Consider the following 18,106-nt stretch of genomic DNA (forward strand, 5'->3'; position numbering starts at 1 on the left):
GCAGATTTAAAAAAAGTCCTCTTTTGAAAGAGCAACACTGTCTTCATTTATTGTTAAATATTCTCTGATACTAAGGAAGAGAAAAATGCATTAATCATTCTTTTGTGTCAGGTGTGCCTATTCCTGAGGCACATGTGGGAGGAACCATATATTAAAAACCAAACTGCAACATGTTTATGTATGTACGTGATATATTTCATAATTAAATGTGTACACTTAATCTGCTTTAGCCATCAAAGCTCTATTTAATTCAATTTAATGCTGTTTTTGCCATAGCATGATTAACATTTTAAAGTTTTGTTTTAGATTTGTTTTGTAAACAAAACACACAGCTCTTGAATTATAATAATAATTACTGCTCTGTCTTAGACTATTTCTTAGAAAACATAGCAGTTCATAATGGAGATGTGTTAGTCAGTTTTGTGGAGGATTTATTTCTCATTTTTTTCTCAGAGCAACAGAGAAACCACTAAAGTAATAGAAAAGAAGAATGTTTAAGATGTCAAATTATGCTTCCTCTCCATGAGTGTGGAAAATAAGGAATTGGGTATATTAAATTTATTGGTCACGCATATTAGAAAAAGACACATGAATGCCTTTGAATATAATGTTTGTATTTTGAAATTTACCTAGATTTAAGTGCCTTTATCAAAAAGCATCTAACATTGACCTGACTTAGCTATTTTTGATGCAGCTTTTTGTCCAATAGATTTTATCAATCAGCATCAAATCACTTACATATATTATTTAATATTATTTCAAGCTTTAAGCTATTTAGGAACTTTGTCTTATACATTTCAAGAGTAGTATTCTCACATAATGAAATATATGTGGAAACAAGTGTTTGTGAATTCATAATGAGTTTTCTTCTCTCTATTTTTTATTCTCAAGTATTCCATTTAAAATCCTTTCATTTGTTTTTCAGGTTGTTGAGGGTTTTTTTTTCCCTGTAACTGATCAGCAATTTTAATTATTGCTATTGTTTATTGTTTGCATCATAGGGTCAAAGAGAATAAGTGATAGTGAAGTCTCTGACTATGACTGTGATGATGGAATTGGTGTTGTATCAGGTAAGAATTTCTGAATTATTTTATAGTATTAAGAAGGAAGTGAAACTCATCATTAATTACCAATAAATAAGTAGATAGATAGGTAGATGGATAGATAGGTAGATGGATGGATGGATAGATAGGTAGGTAGACAGATAGATAGATAGATAAGTAGGTAGACAGGTAGATAGATAAAGAACTTGCCTCTTTATCCCCCCAAAACAGCCTTTTGGCAGTTTAAATTGAATAATTCTGGTTGCTGGAATACCTGTACCAATTGTTAGATTAAATGTTCTTATTGAAAGATGTCAGATAAGTAAACACCAATTTTCTATTTTTAAATTACTAAATAATAAGGATCTCACTATAAATTATATAACTGAAATTTCTTTATACTTCACTAACAGTGTGTGGGGGAAAAATACAGTCTTTTTGACATCACTGTATATTCAAAGATGTCAAATATTTGAATGAATTTTTTGAAATGTTTTTATTGTTGTTATGTTAAGTATCGGGTTCAGCTACATTTTGAACTTATGATATTATAGTTTAAAATATTGTCTCATTTATGGTTAGAAATTTATTTGATAATTTAATATTTAGGTAAGTAGCTACTTTTTAATAAATTCTGGAAAAATATTTATATATATTATTCTCCAAATATTATAGAAATATTTGAATCTCTTCTTCTTGGAGGTTAGCCTAACAAACAACATAAGCATAGCTAATTTTGCCCTGAACAAAATGTCCTATTGAATATAAGACATGCTGCTTTTGGATCACTGACTGATCATTTCTGTTGGACAGTTTTTGTTAGAGTATGAGCCCATTTGCATGCTATCAGTGTATTACTTTTTAAAAACTCAGTAACTATCTTTTAGCCTTTATTTTTTGCACTAAGGGTGAATGATGTATTAATTCACTAAGACTGAAAAAATAGTTTTCACGTTTTATGTTTTGTGAATTAAACCTCAATAAAGTCATATTTCTCATGACCTCTTGCTTGGAGATCGTTAGTATATACTGTTTCCTGCTTCTACTCTAGCTCTTTGTTAATTGACTTTTCAGCTTCTTCTCTTTATCAGATTGTCTTCATCCAAATTATTTTCCTTCATGTCATTAAAGCTCTTTATGTTGATGTGACTTGGGGCACATATCAATTCTTCTATTTTCTGTTTCTAAGATGACAAAAAAAAGATCATTTTATTATTTTTCTCTGTTAAAGGAAATGTATCTTTAAAAACTTTTCAGGAATCATTTGTTATTTGGGATAATACCTTCTGAAATAATTTTTGCTATTACAGAATAGTATTTAGAAAACCGACACAATTAAATGTGTTTACCCTGGGTTCATTATTTTTTTACTGTCATAAAACATCATCTTTTCTTGTGTCAACATTATTATAAATTCTTTTTATACATAATGAATCATTTAATAATCCACTGAAGAGAAACGACTGCTGTGTAATATCCTATGTTTTCCTATTTTGAATCCAGTATAATTTTTGAGACATAGTTTTCTCATCATATACTTTAATAATGCATTTAAAAATAACTTGTCAAAAGCTACAATACTATAATCCTGATTCTGATATTTTCAAAGATACGGTGATGACTTCGAGTCCTTGGAACCTCTCAGAGTTTATATATTTACTTAAAGTGGTATTCAGAGTGCTTTCTAATATTGCTCGACTATAGACATTAGAAACTTTTGTGAAGTTAATCATTTTATTTATAATTGTTGAGAACCATTTGAAGCTCTTCTAAGTCACTGAAGAGATGAAAATGTTTTTAGGATAAACTTGAGTCTTTTATTGAAGATTACTAACTGCATAAAAAAGTTTTACTCTACCTAGCATAGTGCCTTGGACATAGTAGCTATCTAAATATTTGAATATTTGTCATTTCTTTCCAGTTTAAGTGTTTATAAAATATTACTTTATCTTAGTATTATGCTTTAGTCATTGTGCTCTACATTTCATATACTCAGAGCCTTTCAACTTTACCAGCATTTTATGTTTTTTAGTAAAGTACAAAATGCAAAAGATCTTATTGTGTAGATAACTATAATCTTACTGTTTCCACCTTTAGATTATCGACACAATGGCCGAGATCTTCAAAGCTCGACATTGTCAGTGCCAGAACAAGTAATGTCATCAAACCATTGTTCACCATCAGGGTCTCCTCACCGAGTAGATGTTATAGGAAGGACTAGGTCATGGTCACCCAGTGTCCCTCCCCCACAAAGGTAAGATTGTATACATATTTTATTTGTAGGATGATGTTACAAGCCTATTTATCATAAAGTATTATCATAAATTTCTACAGATAGTAAGTTTTTGTAGAAAAAATTACATAAGGAAAAACATACTATTTAATAGCCTATGTAATAAGAGTAATATGAAATATGGGCTTCTTTGTAACTTTGGGTGACATTTTATTGTAAATTCATAATTATAAAGAAGATTCAACTTTCAGCTTCATATAAATAAATATTAAGCAGCTCTAGTTAAACCCAACTAATTACACTCATGAATGATATACATATTGATAATTTAAGGAAAAGGAAAAAATAAACAGTTAATAGTGCCTTAAAATTAAGAACAATCATGCAAAGACTATAAGGGAATGCACAGGCAGAGGGAAGAATTGCTTGGAAAACCTGCAACTCCAGGTCTTAGCATAGTGGAAAACTGATCAATCCAGTTAAGTACAGAAACACTTAATGGAGTAAGAATCATGCAAATAATGTTTCCTAGCAGGAAATATGTGCATAATTTCACATTTTATATACTTGCAGTGTTTAAAGAAATTTGAAATCTCAGAATAACAGCCTTGTATCACTTACTTTAAATGAGTAATTGAGTTAGTTTCAGACTTTTAGACTTAGAATTTTTAATTGTAGTCTTAATTTTATATATGGTATTGGACTATCTAAGAGAACAAGATTTATTATATTTATAAATTTAACTTTAAAAGGATATTAAGTACTTTAAAAGTGTTTACTTAATTTAGATAACTTAAGTAATTAAAAAGAAAATCTAATGTATTACATTTTTAAACAGAGTTTAAAATGTTTGCAGATGTTGAATTAACTGAGTTTTTTTGTAAATGGGACAAAAATTATTAAAAAGTCTTCTGAAAAGTAATTGCTTAAATGTGGCAGACCTATCAGTAGATTAATAAAATTTGTAATCTGAAATTTAAAGTACAAGAAGGAACAAGATTTTGAATTTGTAGCTTTAATAAATTAAGCCCTTCCTCTTTGGGAAAAAAAAAAAGAATGCTTGACTTTTACCAAGGAGAGAATATTTGAACATGCCAATAGAAAATCAGTATGGGTTTCAGATTCGATTCAACCGCGCTTAATAGAAGGACCATAATAACAGGAGCTCGTGTAAAAGGTTTATTGTATCATGAAAAAGAACTATGTAAGTAGACAATCCAAGTCAAGGATGGTAGTTTACAAAAACAGTCATTGATTAATTGTAAAGACTTCAGTTTAGATTTAAAAAAAACAAATAGCAATCAGTATCCCTAAAGGAAGGTCCTCCAGTATATTGTGTGTAAGCAACATGCTGAATTCATTTTCTCCACACAAATCTGTTCTTCCCTCTGTACTTCGTGTATCATTACCATCACTAACACCTGGGAATCATCCCTTAATAGGCTTAATAATCCTATCTGTATCTCCATTGATATTAGCTTAATTTTATGTCGTACTTCTGTTAATAGCAACAATCTCCTAACTTCATTATCAGCCTCCTGTTGAAATTTATACCATTAGCCAGAGGTGCAATTGGTTAAAACAAAACAAAAAACTTGGACTTGACATTACACTGATTTTTGTCTTTTCCTACTATCTTTATTAATACACTTAATTTCTTAGTGTAGTATATGATTATGGTTTATTAAGATATTTAATGTAATGTGCTTTTTCAGTCGGAATGTGGAACAGGGACTTCGAGGGACACGCTCTACTACGGGACATTATAATACAATCAGCCGAATGGATAGACATCGTGTCATGGACGACCATTATTCTCCAGATAGAGACAGGTAAATATGATGAAATACTGTTAGACCTTATTATCATTGCTGCCTTCAGGAAGAAGGCATTACCATAAAATGTTTTCATCCTGAACTTGGGTATTTCTTATCTCAGTTTCTAAAACAATATGCTTCCTTAACAATGCCTACACTGATTCTTATGACTGCCACATCATTAAGAAAAATTAAAGAAAAACAACCTTTTCTTTAGTAAGAAAAAAAGTTTAGTTTACTCTTGCAATTTTGGTACTTTGTTAAATCAAACCAATTAGTGAATTTGCACATGAGGTTATGAAGCTAATCATAATGAGAAGAAGATGTTTTATTATTTTTACCTTATCATAACCAATTATTATATAGAAAAATACTTTCATGAGACAATAGACTTAAAGTCTTTTACACTCATCAGGGAAATCATTGTGACTTCTTACATATAAAAATGTTGAGACAAGTCTGGTTTGTTAGGAAACAGACACAAAAACTGATTCATGAAGAGGTTTTTCCTCATGGCTTTCAGTAAACCTTTTAAGCATTTTAAAGAATTAGGCTTGTTGACTGCTGCATTTGGAAGAATGCTCTGAATTTGTTCAATTAAATGTGACATACTTAGAAGTAATATGGTATGTTTCAATACATGCATTAATTACTATTTTTTTAAGTTAAGTAAATTGATTAAACCTCTAATTTTGGTTTGGTTATATATAAAATGAAAAATGCTGTGATATTTCCCCCAAACTATCAAATGGGTTTAAGATAAGGATTAGGAAAAAAAACTTAATGTACTATTCAGAGAATATTGTTATAAAATAACAAGGGAACTCAGAAATCTCTTTGTATGTATCCTAAACTAATTTTAGTAAAAACCTTCGGGGGGGTTTAAATCAACTGCTAGGAAAATTTGTTCTCAGTATTTACAAATTTCATTGTTTTGTCTAAATCTAGAGTTATTTATACTCAATTTGTGCTTATAATTTCATTGTGTTCAAATACACATTTAAAGATAAGACAGGGGATATCTTCAATCGTGTCAAACAAGTATTGGGTTTTGTGTCTGAGATCTAAGAAGAAATAGGAAGTTATTAAATTAACATCTTTATTAGTGTTGAATGAAAGTTAATGTTTTTTTCTTTTAAATTTATTTGACTTTTTCATAGTGATCTTTAGGAGTAATTATAGGCATGCTACCTATAGAAATTGATGCTTATGAAGTACAGTAATAGTGAAAGAAAGGTGACTATACTGGTATTATTAGGCGTTGGAAGGAGTCATATTAGGGTGAGTGAATGAGTTTTTTTGTTACCTAATAGAACTTCAATGAGTTTGACAATTTCAGGAAATTATTTATATGGTGATTTATTGACTCCTTGTTCATTGAAGTTTTATAAAGGAAATGATGACGGAGAGAAGTCTGAAATGACTTTAAATCTTTCAGGCTTTTGTCAAATGGACTATATTTTTTCTGAGGACAGTATGGTCTAAATCTTGCAGAGAAGAATATAATAAAATTAACCTCTAAAATTATACTTACACACAAAAATGACCACTACATATCAAACACATTATTTTATCAATATTTTAAAGAAAAAAATTGCTATTAAATCCTTGGTGACTAATCCTTGGTATTAGTTAATATTTGAATTAGTCATAATTGAAATGTTATATTTTTCTCATTTATAACTTTATGAATCTTTTAGTTTAGCAAAAATATTCAAGTAATTCAGAAGTTTTGGGGGAAATTGATCTGTGTGGCTTTATTATTAGAGTGCTATAGATTACCAGATTATAATTATTCTTAGTTGTGAACTGTTTTAGGTCACATTAAACAAAGAGTTTTTAGTTTCTGTTTTATCCGAATATTCTAAAAACTGTACAATAATAGAATGCATGTGAACTCATTGTAATTATTATGTACTGGCTAGAAGGCAAGAATGCTCTAGAATTCTTACAGTGAATTCTCATGAACAGCATTTTATAGAATCCGTCAATAATACTGTTGATTTAAAAGCCTAAAATAATTTCCTTTGAGATCATAAGTGAAATTTAGTTACTTTCGGTAGTGCGTCACTTTTGTCAGTAAAAATTGACCCACTGGATCATAATAGTATTGCATGGAAGGTACACCTTTCCATAGGATCTGAAATTAAATGGCACTGGATTTGAATTTAGTCTTTTTATCACTTGCTAGCTGTGTGTATGTGTATGCTAACCTCTTTGGCACTCAATTTCCTTATCTATAAAACTAGAAAATTTATACCAATTTTATAGGGTTATTGCGTAGATTGGGTGACACAGGACTTCCAGTTGCATGGTATGTACTCAAAAAATGTGCTTTACTCTTAACATTTTAAAAGGATCTTTTGGTTTACAAATAATTTACATTTTAATGTTCTTATCAATTAAGCAGAGAAAAGAGAAATCAGTAATTCAAGTGTTTTTAAGAGGTTTGTAGAGAATGTAGGACGTGAGTTGGACCTCGAAAATGGGCATATTTATTCAGGCGAGGACAGGAGCAAAGATGCAGAGGCAGAATGCATATGTACATCCATGTACCCAGTACAAAGGATATGGGACTTGGGGACATATTGGAAGTTGTGAATAAAGATAATGGCTTTTTACATTGGTTATACTGGAGGAGATGATGCCATTTGACATTAACTAACGGTACCTGGTTAAAGTTAAGTGGCATAAGAACGAAATACAGTATTCATATCCTTTTCTTATAGGTAATGTAAAAAGAATTATATTTAGAAATTTGATTGGATCTTTATTTCTTGGCACATCTCACTTTATAATCATTAGTCAAAATCCTATTCTGTTTTGAAAATAAAGTAGGTTCATTACAAGTAATTGAGAAACTTGGATATAGGGATATTAGTCAAAAATGATTAGTTGTAATGGACATCTTTCATCTTCCTCTCCATCCCCCCTACTTTTTGGTTTTCTCTAATTTCTCTGGTAAATCTTGGTAACTACTACAATTACAAACATAATTTTCCCAGGGCAAACTATATGACTTTAGTATTAGAAATCACTTCAAGAGCTTATTTGTTTACATGAGTTACTTTACTATTTGGATAAGTATAGAGTACTAGGTACTATTTCTGTACATGTCAGAGATATCCTGCAGTCCACATTTTTATGTCTATCCAAGAGGCCAAAATATATTAGATGCATTTATTTACATGGAGTATACTTTTAGCATAATAATAAAAAATATATAATTAACACTGGCAGAAGATACATTATTTCATAAACTTTTTTGTGCATTCAGTTAATGCATTTATATTCTAAAAAGAAAAATGACCTATTATATGGATTTCTGAAGTACCTCACACACTTATGCTATTTCCCTACTCTTTATCAGACAACCAGCTACCAGAAAGTGCCAAACATACCCATAACTATTTATAGTTTTTTTGGTTCTTTCAGTTATCAACTATGAGAGAAATACATCTCTGAAAGTTTGAAAATATAGAGAAAGTAAGTGAAAAGAGAGAATTTACCTTACAAAAATAATATAACTTCTTATTTATCATATTTCAGTAATACATTTTAACATAGTTAAATCATAGTATATTTTAGGATCTATAAAGTAGCAAGACATTAACAATATTAAAGACACTGAGTGGAAAGTTTTGTATTAAGTTGAGATTGTTGGAAACTTAGCTTTCAAAACTACAGGTTACTTAAGAATAAGATATTTTATCTCCTCCTTTTGCAGTCCTTTTTGTATATGTGGTAGTTCCTAAAAGGGGACATTCAGGCTAATTAAATACAATGGAAGGATGATTCATTATAATATGATTTTGTTTTGTCTTCAAAGATTATATTTTTTATTAAGAATCAAAGTGTATCAAGAAATTTGATCAGTAATCTTGTTCAGTTCTTTGAATAGTGATTTTTTATCATAATTTGACAATCTGTAACTTCTTTTTTTGTCTTTTCAAAATTTAATCATTCTTTTAGTTTTCTATTTTATTCTTTTACAATGAAATACTACTCTGCTCAATTTTTTTTTAATTTGTATTAAATGCAGTTTTTATTATAACTTTTATTTCTTTAATGCATTATATTTATTCAAGACAGTATTTATAGCTAAGATTTCAAAGTCCATTAATTTGGGGAGAAAAGTAAGCACGGTTTAATGGAGAAGTGTAAATAAAATGTTTTTAAGTTGTACCAAGTGTGTGTAACAAAGGGCTTTGCATACATCTCTGTATCTTAGGTAGATTTTAGGGGGCTTACCAAAGCAGTATGTTTAATTTTATGTAATATACATAGATGCATTCTTTTATTTTCCACTCAGTCTCAAGGGAGATTATGACTAGATTAGGTCAAAAGGTATAATATGTCTATAGAAAAGTATATAGTCACAGTTCTCCAAAGAAACAAAACTAATAGAATAGATGGATAAATACAGACATACATACATACATACATACATACATACATAGTGAGAAATTGGCTCTCATGATTGTGCAGGCTGAAAAGTTCTACTATCTGCTGTCTGCAACCTTAAGACCCATGAAATTGCGGTGTAATTTAGTCTGAGTCCATAGACCTGAGAAGCAGGGGAGCCTATGTTATAAATTTCAGTCAGAGGACCAGAGAGTTATGAGATGCTTAGCTCAAAAGTGAGAAAGGAAAAAAGGCCACAAAAACAGACATAGGGATCTATGGATCAGAATAGAGAGCCCAGAAATAAAATCACACACCTAAGGTCAATTAATGTTAAATGACAAAGGAGGTAAAAATATACAATGGAGAAAAGATAGCCTCTTCAGGAAGTGACTTTGGGAAGGTTGGACAGCCACTTGTAAATCAATGAAGTTAAAACTTTCCCTCACACCATACACAAAAATAAACGCAAAATGGCTTAAAAGACTGAAAACATAAGATAAGACACTATAAACTTCCTAGAAGAAAACATAGGCAAAACATTCTCTGACATAATCTTAGCAGTGTTCTCCTAGAGCAGTCTATAAAGGCAATAGAAATAAAAGCAAGAATAAACAAATGGTACCTAATTAAACTTAGAAGCTTTTGCACAGCAAAGGAAACCATAAACAAAATGAAAGGACAACCTATGGACTGGGAGAAAATATTTGCAAATGATGCAACTGACAAGGGCTTAATTTCCAGAATATATAAACACCTCATACAACTCAATAACAAAAAAGATGAACAACCCAATCAAAAATTGGACAGAAGACCTAAACAAACACTTCTCCAAATGAACACATACAATTGGCCAATAGGCACATGAAAAAAATGCTTATTATTGCTAACCATTAGAGAAAAGTAAATCAAAACTACAGTGAGGTATCACCTCACACCAGTCAGAATGGCCATCATTAAAAAGTCCACAAACAATAAATGCTGGAGAGGGTGTGGAGAAAAGGGAACCCTCCTGCACTGTTGATTGGAGAGTAATTTGGTGCAGCCATTATAGAAAGCAGTATGGAGATTCCTTAAAAAACTAAAAATAGAGTTACCATATGATCCAGCAATCCCATTCCTGGGCATATATCCAGAGGAAACTCTAATTCTAAAAGATACACTCCAGTGTTCACAGCAGCACTATTTATAATAGTCAAGACATGGAAACAACCTAAATATCCATTGACAAATGATGGATAAAAGCGATATGGTATATATACACAATGGAATACTACTCAGCCATAAAAAGAATGAAATAATGCCATTTTCAGCAATGTGGATGGACCTGGAGATTGTTATACTAAGTGAAGTAAGCCAGAAAGAGAAAGAAAAATATCATATGATATCACTTATATGTGGAATCAAAAAAAATGAGAAATGTTATTTACCAAACAGAAACAGACTTACAGACATAGAAAACAAACTTGTGATTTCCAGAGGGCAACAGGGATGGTGGGTACAGGGATAAATTGGGAGTTTGAGATTGGAAGACACTAACTTCTATATATGAAATAGATAAACAGCAATGTCCTTGTATAGCACACGGAACTATATTCAATACATTGTAATAACCTATAATGAAAAAGAATATGAGAAGGAATACTCAAATGAGAATCTCATCTAGATACACCCTCACAGACACACCCAGAAATACTGGTTAATGTGGGTACCCCTTGGCCAGTTAAACTGACACATAAAATTAACCACCACAAAAAGAGAAACAAAGTAAACTGCTGCTCTGTGAAGGTTATTCTTGTTTAATGTTTTCTTTGGCTTATAGGGGCAAAATTAACTGTAAGTTTCCTCAAGGAAAATATTAGAAATTGGATGACAATATATAAGTTCTATGAATATTAAAAATTTTAACATGCTTTGAATCTGATGCATTTTTGTTACACTTAAGTAATTTTTAGAGGAAGTCTGTTCTTTTTAAATACAATATCCCAGCCTCACTACTGTTGGGTATTCTTTCTACTCTTTGTAAAGCTAGGAATATCTCTTTTTGATACTATTTTCCTTATTTTCTTTTACTACATTGGTTTGTAATCTTCTGTTTACATTTCTAGAATATTTCTATGATCACATGAACCACTATTCTCTTTGGAGAGTAGGTTCACCATGAAAACAACATAATTCTGTTTTTACTTTTTATTTCAACCCAAAGTATATTTATTGAGTGGGTCAGCTATTGTGCACAAAGATTTAAAATAGACATTATCTTGGTTTAGCTCAATGGATTATTCAACTGATTATGCCAATTAATTTATACCAACTAATTATAAAATGTAGAAGACGTGAGGTCTAAGCATAATAGTATTGGAACAGATTGGAGAGAAAATTATTTGCTTGGATGTATTGGGAAGAGCTTCAAGAAGAATTTGGACTTCAAAGATGAGTAGAAGTTTGAAAGGCAATGAAGTGGAGACAGAGAAGGACAGATGGACTTCTTGGGAAAGTGATAAGCGTGAACAAAGTCTTGGAGTTAGAAAGTATGGGATTTATTTAGAGAATCTTAGGTAGTCTGGTGGACCTATATAAAAAGTTATGGTGTGGGAAAAGGGAAGTAATTGGAGAAGATTGAAAATAGCTTAGAACTTAATTTGTATGCCATTTTAAGGAATATATACTTTTTTACTTTTTTTTTTTTTTGAAATGGGAAGGCACTAAAGGATTTGGAGCAGGATATCTACATGATCTGAAGCGTAATTTGTAAATACACTTCCATAGGTAGGGTGGAGAGTGGATTAGATCAGGAGAGGGCTGGGATCTAAAAGGAGGCCTAATAGAAGGTTATTTCAACGGACATGATAAGCCTGATGTAAGGTATTAGCAGGAGAAAAGAAAAAGACAGGACAAATTTGAGTTATTGGACATTAGACCTGGCAATGTTCATAAATCAACTGAATGTGGAAAATAAGGAAAGTGGAGGAGTTAAATTTTGAGATTTTGAAGCTTGGTTTATTAAGTAAATATTTAAATCCTTAGTTAAAACTGAGATTACAAGAAAAGGAATAGCTGAAGTATTATATTAAGTTACAGTGGGGAATTAAAGAATTGTATTTGAAGCTAGAAAGGCCTTTAGAGATTGTAGGGTCCAAGGTTCTAAAGAGGCACCTGAAGCACTGCTGCTGTACGCAAGGTTGAAGCCAAACGGATACGGTTTAATCTTCTCACTCCCTCTGCAGCACAGAGCCATTCTGATTTCATCAGATTCTTAAATTTTGCTTTTACATAAAATTTTGTTTGAAGAAAACAAGTGGTCTTCTCAATAAAAAAGTTGGAAAACTACTGCTCCAGCCCCCTTATTTCACAAATGCAGCACCAGATGTCCGAATAGGCAAATGTCTTGCTCAAGTCTTACAATTAACATGTGTTTTTCTGAAATCCCTATATAACCCTTTAGCAGCCATGTGGAGAGCCCAGGAAGCCACTGGAAAGGTGAAACCCAAAGAAAAACCAAGGCTAAACCAAAGTGAGAGTTTACACTATAAAAACAAATAGTATCGTCCAGAAGGAATGTGTTGGAATATAAAGGTTGAGAAACAAATCTTGGGAAACCACTGCCTCTAAGGAATACAAAGTAAGGGAATCAGTAAGTGAAATGGATAAAGAAGCAGTTAGATAGATGGGCCACCAGGACAAAGTGTACATGTTAAAAGCCTGATTTGTGGCTTAAGAAAAGCCCTGAGTTTGAAACTCAGTCTTTCAACTTAACTATGTGGCTGTGCGTAAGCACTCAGCCTGTTTCTCTGTCTTGGGAATACTAGAACCTATCTCAAAGAGTTGTTAGGAGAGAAGTAAAAGAGATAACACAGACAAAGCTTTAGCAGAGTACTTGGCACATAGTTACATGTTAAATATTATTTTTAGTAGCTAGAGAGGATAGTGTTTCAGAAACTGAGAGACAGTGTCAAGAAATAGAGGTTGAAAATCAGTGTCTAAAATTATAGGTAAGTGTAGTATGATGAAGATCAAGAGGAAATTAAATGATTTTTTAGGATTTCACAGGTAAAATTCACAAGATAGCTTCAAGAGGACGGAAGAGGCAGAAGTCAAATTACAGTAAGCTTTGAGCGTGACTGAGAGTATGAAAGTGAATTTTAGAAGAAAGTAAGGAAGAATTGTAGATACGTCTAAGATGTTTTGTAATGAAAGCAAAGTCAGAGGAAAGAAAGGTTAGTGAAGCTTTTATTTTTAGGATTAAGTGCAGTTGTGGAAGGGAAAGCATGAGACAAAATGAATGAAGCAAGGTCATGTGAAAAGTAGGATTACAAGCAGAGGAATTTCTTCCTTTATTGCAGAAGAAAAGGACTAGTGAAGATATAAATATATATGTAGTCTATATTTAGAGGTAGAAGTATGGATATTGAGAGTTCAAGGTTGGTTTCCATCTTTTACTGAAACATAATGATCATCTGCCAAAATAGTGTTTTGACATGAAAGGTTTAAAAAAAATAGAAAAGTTTGAATTAGTGCTATAGAAAGAAGAGAATCAGCTCCTGAGGGGTGAAAAGGTCAATGTGCTACTTTCCAGTAGTCATGAGGCATGAAATGCAGCAGAGCCAGTAAACACGTAATAAACATAGTGAATGGAAAAATGAATAGCATCCAAAACATTTAGAAAATAAAAGTAATAATCAAGTAAAGATATTCTGAATCAATTTGTTCCTCACTTAATGGAATTTTATAAGCCCTTTTGGTTATTTTTAATTATTAATGATTGAAGAAGAAATAATTGCCTTATAAAATCTCCTAAGTGTTAGAAATTACTTTTATTGCTTTCTTCTTAAACTTTCTGGTTATTTTATTATTTTTCTCTTCCTACTTTTCCTCTTAAAAAATGAGAAAGCATCTGTACTGTGTAATATTTTATAGTTGGTGCTGAAGATGTTTGAGTGATAATTGATAAAATTTTATTTTGAAATATTGTTTAAATCTCAATTTGTTACATTTTGTTGTGTTTTGTTTTGGAGTCCTTAGAATAGTTTAACCTTTAGCACTGCCATGTTACAGTGCACATTGGGAGAAAGGAGCAAGCTTTCCAGTGACAATTTTCATTTGCTTTGCTTACTGTCTGCTTATCTTTTTTGAATCTCACTTTAAAAAATCAAACTCTACCTTCTCATTTCTTTCCTGAGTCTCATTTATATTCTTGTTTCTGCCATGCTTGCAGTCATTTTCTTACTCTACCTCGCTCCAGATATAATCAGACCATTGAACATCATCACAGGGACGGCAGGTATATTTTTCTTACAATTGAGTCTGTCCGTAGAATTGCATGTGCCTGTCTATTGGTGTGATATAATTCACTTCTATTTCTGTTTTTTGTATATACATAGTGGTTATAGATGAAATATATAAATATTATCCTTATAAAACAGTAGGAAATAAAGCATATATAAACATTTCAATGGTGGTAAAATGTCAAAATGTCAAAAATGTCCCTTACTGGGCTGAATCATCTCTTCGATGATTCTAAAAATTTAGTTCATCAGGAATTACATTTGACTCTTATTACCTAGAAAGGTAGAATAATAGTATTATTAAAAATTAATAGCAATTAATAGCTCATCTTCCTCTGCAGAGTTCATAATTAGACATTTAAACAGCATTAGTTGATTGGTATATAATCTTAACAACCAACTTCCCCCAGCTCCCTCCACAATTGAGTCAGTCCTTTAAAGTACTTAGCTTGAGCTGAAGTTTTGTAGGCTAAACTTAGGTTTATGGTTATCTTATCAAAGGCTATGGTCTACTCATTAGTCATAGCAGATGGTCCTGGATCTGTGGAGAATACTGAGTCTGTGGCAAAATCTTTGTTCATTTCTAATCTACCACCATTCTTCTTATATTGAATGGAAATGTCAATTACCTGACATTTAACCTAAAGGGAGATTAATTTTCTATTTAATCCTAGAAGGAAATCTAGCAGGGAAAGAAGGTCTCCAAAGCTTGCAGTTTCTCAGGGCTAAATGGAGCTTTAGGGATTTGAGTCAGTTCAGTGGCATTTTGAGGCCCTGTAGGCAGAGACAAGAACGGCAATGATAATGTGGTTGTGGGCTCAGCTGTATAGATAAGCAATTATTTGTTGTACTCACTCTGACTATTGTTTCAAAGTGGTTTAGGTTATGTTTAGACCACTTTTATCCTATCAGTTAACTAAAAGTTGATAATGATATGCAATATAATGTATATGTGCAATCAAACTGTAATAATTCTACCTAATAACACTGAAAAAGAAAAAAAAACAGTTGATAGTGATAGAGCTTAGAAAAAATAATTGAAAATAATGGGTAAATTCCTAAGGATTGAATTCACTTAGACAAATGTGGAAGGGAACATAAGAAATAACATCAACACTAAATCCTAATAATTCAAGTTTTGTGATGTCTTTCAGTAAACATAATTTAAATTAAGTACCTTCCAGTTTATTGCATGATAGTGGTTATTGCTATATTTTATTTTCTTTTACGTTTCTCAATCTCTTTCCTGTTATTTTGCTTCAGTACTAAGTAGTTCTTTTTTGTTGTTAATGTCTTTTATTTTTACTATTGCTGTATATTACATTCATACTGTTTTTTTGGTTGCAATGATTATACACTTACCTTACAAATATTGAAAAAGTTGTGTAACTATCCTTATAATTAGCCAAGACCTTTTTTAAGGTGGGTGGCATGAATGAGACATTACTGATTATAAGATTATTTTTATGCCGGTATCTTTTCATTTAAATGTAAATTAAAATTATGCACCCCATTAGTTGTTTATATTCTGCATTTTTCTTAGTTATCAATAAGTAGATTTCTGCTTTGTATTGTTTATTCTTTCAGTAAGCCAACACAGATGGAATCAGTTCTTGATCAGTTCTAGGTTGATTATCAATTTCATATACTTACTCAGCTCTTAACCTCAGCCTACCTGGTCTGTTTTGAAAGATACATTTCTGAATTGTCTTTTGTGCCATAATTTAATTTGTGGTCAGGAAACACAATATCATTAATGTTTATATTAAAGCAAAACACAGTTGGGAAAATCAGTTTTAGAAATCAAGTTATCAAATAACTTACTGTAAGATTTACTGTCATTTAAATGATTTAAATTTGTGAGTCTTGCAGAAAAATTGGATATATTTTGTAAGAATGAACCTCTGTAGTTGCTTTTAAAAATACTATGTTTTATCATTATTAATTTGATACATACAAGAGAAAGTATGCACGTTTCAAAGCATGGTAATAAAATAAACATCCATGAATCTTCTACCCAAATTGAGAACCAGAATATATGGTTATGTTTCTTGCATCTACCCATAGTTCCTTTCCTATTGCATTCGTGTGTCTCTTTCACAGAAATAGTAAATGCTATACTGAATTTTCAGTTTAACATTTCCTTCCTTTGTTTTTTAAAAGTGACTTTGATCACTTATTTCACTCTGCTAATTTTCTAAGTTACTTAGTCCCTCTGACAAACATTTCATTCCACTCTGAGATTCTGGCGATTGTTGAAGATGTAAAAGCTCATCTAGTCACCTACCCCTTCTCCTTTATTTATTACCATGACGTTCTGTGCTTCTTGTTTAACCCTTGTATGTGATGCAACTGAGCACAACCATCCATTACCCTCACACATTGATGTCATTGGTTGACCCCTTGATTATGTCATTTTGTTGACTGAAGAGGATTTTAGCACTTGGGTTTAGTCTTCCTCTTTATCACAATTACTGCCATCAACCTGAGTGATGTTAGCATTCACCTGAATGATCTGTTCGGCATCCAGTCACTTCCTTGCCTATCTCAAATTGGAGGTAGAGAACTTTACACCCAATTCTATTTCAGTCACTCCCCTAACCATGCTCTGAATCTTATAATTTGAAATTGTTCTACCTTTGAAAACTTTAAAATTTTTATACGACTTTTAAAGGTTACTTTACATTTACAGTTATTACAAAATACTTTACTCTTGGATAAGAACACATGGTTCTTTCTTATTCTCCCATTGAGTTACTTTTAACGCAGTAGAAGACTCTAGTCTCTTTACCCCTTTACCTTTCCCAGCTATTCTCCACTTTTCTTTACTTACTTACATACCCAGAGGTTGAATCCATTCTCAGAAATATCCTCGGTCCCTTTGCTACATTGTTATTCTTTTACCTATTTGATAAAGACCAAATCTGGATCTGTCTCTTTCTCTTGCTGAATGATTTTTTGATCTGAATGACCCAAATTCTCCCTAACTACCTACTTGAGAAAAAAATGACTGAACACTTAAAGGAAGAGTGACCTTTTTATTGAAGATTGTGAAAAGAATAGAAAGAAATTGGCGCCTTCTGAGTATCTGGTTTCCCAGTCTAGATCTCAAGGTTCCGTTTACTGTCTTGTTCTGGGAATTCCCTTTCTGTGAATAAATATGTGTTAATAGTTCCAAGTGGAGTGTAGTTTGGGTATATGAACTCTGGAATTTTCTGAATGGGGTAAATGCAATAAACTGAACATGGCATCCCCAGTATGTGATGAATCATAACCATTGGTCTCTCTACCCCATGTTTGTAAAATGAAAAATTATGAGTGCTG

The 18,106-nt window shown here is 31.6% G+C and overlaps 1 protein-coding gene across 4 annotated transcripts in view; it reads left to right on the forward strand.

Annotated features, from left to right (window-relative positions):
* Nucleotides 1–18,106, forward strand: part of RIMS2 (regulating synaptic membrane exocytosis 2) — a 436,528-nt gene that overhangs the window by 221,176 nt on the left and 197,246 nt on the right. For all 4 annotated transcript variants that reach the window (XM_072949585.1, XM_072949586.1, XM_072949591.1 and 1 more), the window contains 3 exons: nt 1,002–1,070; nt 3,141–3,297; nt 4,992–5,108. In XM_072949585.1, the coding sequence (XP_072805686.1) occupies nt 1,002–1,070; nt 3,141–3,297; nt 4,992–5,108 (343 nt within the window). The remainder of the gene's footprint in view (nt 1–1,001; nt 1,071–3,140; nt 3,298–4,991; nt 5,109–18,106) is intronic.

This window comes from Vicugna pacos, chromosome 25 (assembly GCF_048564905.1).
Source record: "Vicugna pacos chromosome 25, VicPac4, whole genome shotgun sequence".
NCBI lineage: Eukaryota > Metazoa > Chordata > Mammalia > Artiodactyla > Camelidae > Vicugna > Vicugna pacos.